A 6,014-nucleotide genomic window follows, 5' to 3' on the forward strand; every position below is an offset into this window, starting at 1 on the left:
GTGCAGCTCATCCTGCAGACGGCCGGACGAGGCCTTTTCTGGCAGGTCCAGGGGAGGACCAAGGCCTGTGCCACCCGTAGACGTGACCATGGAGACTTGTAGAGCCTGGACTGTGGACGAGGCCAAGTGACAGACGGAGAGCCGAGTCGAGATCCTGCTCTAACACCAAAAACCGTTAGGAGCTGATCCAGGAAGAAAGAGAGAATTGCTTCTGGAGACGCGCAGGTGTCCCAGTCGGGGTGTCCTGGGTTTAAATCCCGGCTCGTCCCCTGCGTTCGTCCCCGGTGGCCATTCCAGCAAATCGCTGCAGGCCAGACGGCGTCAAACCACAGGGATGGATCCTCTCGCCGTCCTGCGTCCTGCGGCGGAGTCTGAGCCCGGGCTGTGGGCGGGGCTGCTCCGGGAGGGTCCTTCCTGGCCTTCTCTGGCTTCTGTCGATCACCCTTCACCTCCTGGGCTGGGCCGCCTCCCCTGCGCGCTGCCTCCGTCCCCACAGCGGCCGTGTCCCCGCCGTGACGTTCACGCTTCGCACCTGCCGTGCCGTCGCGTGTAGAGCCCGCGTGGATGATCCAGATTAAGCTCCTCTTCCCAGGACCCTTCACTTAATCACACCTGCCGAGACCCTTGTCCAGGCAGGTCCCAGGGGCTTGACGTGGGTGTCTTTTGGGGGCGACGCCCAGCCTACCGCACCCACTCACCAGCCGTGCGACCTTGTGTAAGTGACGAACGATGGCCCTGAGTCTCAAGGGTCGTCTGACAGATGGGGACCAGGCCCCCGGACGGGCGGGGCCTCCGTGCAGCCCGGCGACCCCGGCTTCCGCCGTGGGGGAAGCCGCTGGGTTTGCCAGCTGTGCGGGGGCGGCTTCCGAACCCGAATCTGCGCTTCGTCCCCAGGTACCTGAAGTACACGCTGGACCAGCACGTGGCAAATGACTACATCATCGTCTACTTCCACTGCGGCCTGAGCAGCCAGAACAAGCCGTCCCTACGCTGGCTCCAGGACGCCTACCAGGAGTTCGACAGGAAGTGCGTGCCCGCCAGCCCTCCCGTCCTCGAGTGGACCCCGGGACTGAGGGGTGGGCTGAGACACAAGGGGTCACGGCAGTGCAGTGGACAAGGGCAGGATACCAGGGGCCGAGCCCGGCGGTCGAGTGACGGAGCCTGCAGTAAGTGGGGTCACTTTCTTTCGGGGCCAGGAGCTCTGTCCAGCGTTGTCGGTAGGGCAAGGTGGACGCACGCTTCTCACAGGGCCTGACGGTCAGGACTCCAGTTAGGTTTTTGTCACACCTGCCCAGCCGCTGACCACACACAAAGAAACAGGTGGAACCGTGTTCTCGTAGAAGAGCATTTCTGGACGCTGACGTGCAAACCGCACACCATTTTCACACGCCGTGCCGTGAACTATTATTTTAATTTTTTCCAACCCTATGAAAATGAAAGCCCTTCTGAGCTTGCGGGCAGTGCAGAAGCAGGTGGCAAGCTGGGCCTGGCTTGACGCCGGCCCCACGGCCACCCCGCTGGCCCTCTCTGCCCCAACGTGCCCAGCTGCCTCTGTCCCCACCCTGGGTGGATGCCAGCTGCCTCCGTTCAGCCTGATGTCTTCGGACTGAATTATTCGGGAAGGAGGGAGGGAGGCAAGTGAAGAGGCACCTTGTTTTTAAGTGGGTGCCCAGCACCCCACTGTTGGCACCCTATGGCCCCATCCCACAGCCTGCTGTGAGCAGACCATGAGCTGCCTGTTCACCCCGGATCAGTTCCTAGCAGAGAGGCGGGGTGAAGGTGTCTGTGAAGTTTACATTTTGAGAGCTGTTGCCACATTGCCCCCCAGTACGCGTCCCCTGCCCCCGGCCCCAGTGTGAGTGGGGGCTCCAGTCTCGCAAACCGTAAAGTGCCGTGTGCACGCCTGGGGGCGGCGATGGGCGGGGTCCTGGTTTTCCTGAGTTTGAACCCTTTCTAAGTTTGGTTCTGTGCCCTTTAATCGGCTCTGGCGAAGGTTCTGAGGCCCGCGGCCGAGGCGGTCCTTCGGTGCGGGGCGTGTGGCCGCATCTCGTGTTCTGAAGTCACCTTGCCTTCTCTCCCAGGTACAAGAAGAACCTGAAGGCCCTCTACGTCGTGCACCCCACCAGCTTCATCAAAGCCCTGTGGAACGTCTTCAAACCGCTGATCAGGTACATGGGCACGCATACCCGCGCTCACACGCGCACACGAGCATGCGCACACGAGCGTGCACACCCGTACCCCGTAATTCCCAGATTGCTCTCTGAGGCCCACCCCCACTTTCGAGCCCCCTCTGTGCTCTGGACCACTCTGGGACTCGAGGAGGAAATTCCCGGCATGTCTCGTGGTGTGAGGTGACGGTAGAGGAACCCGGTGCCACCCCCTCAGCACACAGAGTCCCGAGCCCTGCAGAAGCGAGCAGGCGCGAGCGGGCGCGTTTTCCAGGCGGTGGTGGGCCCGGTAGAATCGCCACTTTGGGGGCGGCCTCGTGGGGTGCTCTGAGATGCCCTCCCTGTTAATAAACCCTGCCCGACCCTCGAGTCAGGTCGGGAGGTCGTGGAGAACAGAAGTCACTTTAGGAGTTGGCACGTCATCAGAGTGTCAGGCTTGCTTTTCCAGGAAGCCCACGTGCGGCCCTGGGCCTGGGGTCACACGTGGGTCTCCTGTCCGCAGGCTCTGCTGGGGAACTCCTGGAACAGGTCACTCGGCGCCCGTTGAGCAGGGGAGAGATTTGGGTGGCCAGAGCGCTCGTTCATTTGACTGGAACCTCTGCCAGTCTCCACCTGGGCGCCGGGATCACAGACTCGCGCCCACTGGGGAGGGGGCAGTTCGTCCGTCTGTTTTGTCATTTGACCAGGACCAGCACGCTGCTGCCGTATTTGGCGCAGCGGGAACCCCAGTCCTGGTGACCCGACTGCCCAAAGGACCGTTCAGATGTCCTGTCGATTGGTGCTGGCATCCGCTCTGTAAAACCTCTGAGTTCTAGAGACCTCTAACGTGCTTGAAAAACAAAAACAAAAACGCTCGTTCCTGCTGTGTTTGCAACACGGCCTAGAGGATGTGGAGATGCCGGAGCCAGACCACCTGGGCTCGACTCCGCGCTGTCCCCGACTGCCCGTGACCCAGGGCAAGAGACGCCCTCGCGCCCTGCCTCGGTTTCCCCGTGTGGCTGGCGACGCTGCTCCAGTCATTCTCTTGTTATAATGTTCGCCGACGTCACAGCCACGGAGCGTCTAGAACGGTCTGCCAACAGATGCTCGGTGTTGGCTGCTGGTGTTTAGAAATGTCCTGTTGTGCTCGTGTGATTAATGTAATCATGGTGGCTTATGTGCCTTATGTGCCAGGCGCCCCAGAACAGTCCTGCGAAGTCAGCTGTGCTTTCCCTATTCCGGAGCAGAGGAGGAGGTTGGCGCTCAGAGAGGTTATGGAGCTTGCCCGAGGTCACACGGCACTAAGGGCTCGGCTGAGATTCCACCTCCAGCCCGTGTGGTGCTGCCCCTTACCCTGCCTCAGGCACAGACATGAGCAGGAGCCAGGAGAGGCCCACAGGAATTGGGGTCAGGGGCCCTGGAGTCCATCTGAAGATGGAGGGGGTGCATATGATGGGGGAGGGCCCCGGGGGCCTGGCCCACCCCCCGACTCAGGCCCTCTGGGGCTAGGGCCTGGCACACACCACAGACCTGCCTTGGGGTCCCTGGGCGAGCTGCCCCAAGGCTCTTTCGGGGGTGTGAGAGGCAGGAAGCAGGGTCCCGCTTGCCTCTGCGGACACTGGTGCCCAGCCCTGCTGGTCGGCCGGAGACGGGCACCGGAAACACGGGGAGAAGAACGAAGGGGACCCTCGCGTTGGCATGAGGGGCTTCCCCGTAGCTCCGAAGCCGACGCCTGTCCCGTCTTCCATGGCAAGGCCCCCCTCGGTCCCTCAGGGCTGGTGGCTGGGGGTCTGGCACCCTGTCTGAGTCCCCCTCATCCACTAGGGGGAGCCAGTGCGCGTGGCTGGGCCTCGGGCGGCTCTGGGCTCTAGCGGGCTCGGAATGGACCGGCTGAGTTTGGGTTTCGCAGGATGAGGAGGTTCTAAAAACGTGGACGGATAAAGCCTGCGGTAGCCACACGGTGTCACGGGCCAGGAAGTCGTCTAAGAGGGCACATCCCGTGCTAACCGTCCTCCGCACACACACGAAAGCAGAGGGGACACGAGGAGGTGACGGAACGCTGTCACCTGGGTGCGGAGGTGCCGTCGTGCTGTACACACGAGTCCAGTCGTGGACGTGAACCACGTGCCGCTTTGCGTAAATCGGTTAACTTCAGCGAAGCCGTGGAAACGAGTAGGTGGTGACCACTGCGGGCGCTGGCCGAGCGCTTCTCACCATTGTGTCCCCACCTCGCAGCACGAGAAACCGAGGCTCGTGGATAGCGGTGGACGTGGGTAGTGACGTCTGCCAGGCGTCGGACAGTGGGCCAGTCACGTACATAGTCTCACTTAGGAGGGAGACGCCCCGTTTTCAGAGGGACACTGAGGCCCCACAAGGTGGGTGAGTCGATTCGGCCAGAGCTAAGTCTGGCCTTGCAGCCACGCTCACCCCACTGTGGTCCCCGAGCGAGTGACACTACCCTGGAGAGCAACCCCAGAGGACTCGGACGTGGTCCCTGCCCTCAGGGGACCCTCCCAGAGAGAGGGGATCCCATGTGGGAAGCTGCGTCTGCTCTGGGCTGCCCTCTCCACCCCCTCGGCCCGCCGGCCCCCAGGCCATCGCCTGTGTCTATGCAAATTCACAGCAGATCGAAACTGGAGGCAGGTATTTATTTTTATGCAGATGAGACTCTCCAGGGTGTTTGCTGCATCCGAGACCTTATGAAAGCAGGACGTGCGAGGCGCCCGTTGTATCTGGTTCTAAGTCCTGTCGGCAGCTGGTTTCTCACTGTGGAAAATGCCAGCATCCTCCGGTCTCCTGATGCCCCGCCCCGGTGCCTGGCCTCTCCACTGCCGCCTAATCGTTTTTACTCTCTTGCTTTTTCTTGTTCAGTCACAAGTTTGGGAAAAAAGTCACCTATTTCAACCATCTGAGTGAGCTCCGTGAACACCTCAAATGCGACCAGCTGGTCATCCCCCCGGAAGTTCTGCGGTGAGTCGGGCCCCGTTCCGAGCAGCGCAGACCACGCCTGTGTGTCCCCGCCGGTCTCGGTCCCGTCCCGTGCATGTCGAAGCCTTACTTGCCAGCGGGCCGGCCGGATCCCGCTCGAAAACCGGCGGCATCCACAAGGATGCGCGGGAAAGATGCGGGCGCCTGACTCAGAGAAGCAAGGCCGAGGGGCGTCGCGGGCACGGACTTGGCGTTTTCTCGCCCCCTGTTGCAAAATGGGTTTAAAAGAAGAACCGTAGTGGTCACTGCCATTGGCTGCTTTGGTGTTTAGCGTTTTGGCTTTTGAGCAAAATGAGGGGTGTTTCTCGGGTGTGTGGATGAAATGGTCTCAGGCGTGTCCCCGTGCCCCGGGGAACAGCCTATCTGGTGGCTTTTGCCGAAAGCCTGAGGTGTGTCTGCGGCTCTGTTTCACACGGCACTGGTGCCCCACCTCCCATGGTCTCTCATGGAGGGCGGGGGGCAGAAGGAGCCCAAGAAGCTGTGTGGCGGCCCAGGCCTTACAGCCAGCGCAGGGCAGGGCCCAGTCCAGCCAGCCTCTGACCCTGCCTGGGTACCCTCTGCCCGTTGCATCGCCCTCTCTGGGGAGCCCCTCTGAGGGAGCAGGGCACTCACCAGGCTGCCTGCAGGTGAGGATGCAGGCTTACGAGGAAATGGAGATGTCCAGCTCCCTCCGGGCACCAGGGTACTGCGGTGCTAGGGAGATAGAGCTGCGTGCCCTGCCCTCAGGACCCTCCCAGGGAGTGGGGACCACCAGGCAGTGACGACAGGGGCTGCGGGGGGCGCTGAACACAGCCGAGGAGGGGACAAGTAGAGAGGGGATATCTTGGAAGGCTTCCAGGAGGAGGTGACTCCTGAAGTGAGTTTCAAGGGGACAGTTGG

At 62.0% G+C, this 6,014-nt stretch overlaps 1 protein-coding gene across 1 annotated transcript in view; it reads left to right on the plus strand.

The window, feature by feature from the left end:
- ARHGAP8 (Rho GTPase activating protein 8) overlaps positions 1-6,014 on the plus strand; it is a 70,938-nt gene that overhangs the window by 47,333 nt on the left and 17,591 nt on the right. Inside the window, exons 6-8 of the mRNA XM_023520343.1 lie at positions 895-1,026; positions 2,082-2,168; positions 5,019-5,117. Of these exons, the coding sequence (XP_023376111.1) occupies positions 895-1,026; positions 2,082-2,168; positions 5,019-5,117 (318 nt within the window). The remainder of the gene's footprint in view (positions 1-894; positions 1,027-2,081; positions 2,169-5,018; positions 5,118-6,014) is intronic.

The sequence above is a fragment of the Pteropus vampyrus genome, unplaced genomic scaffold (genome assembly GCF_000151845.1).
Source record: "Pteropus vampyrus isolate Shadow unplaced genomic scaffold, Pvam_2.0 Scaffold257, whole genome shotgun sequence".
NCBI lineage: Eukaryota > Metazoa > Chordata > Mammalia > Chiroptera > Pteropodidae > Pteropus > Pteropus vampyrus.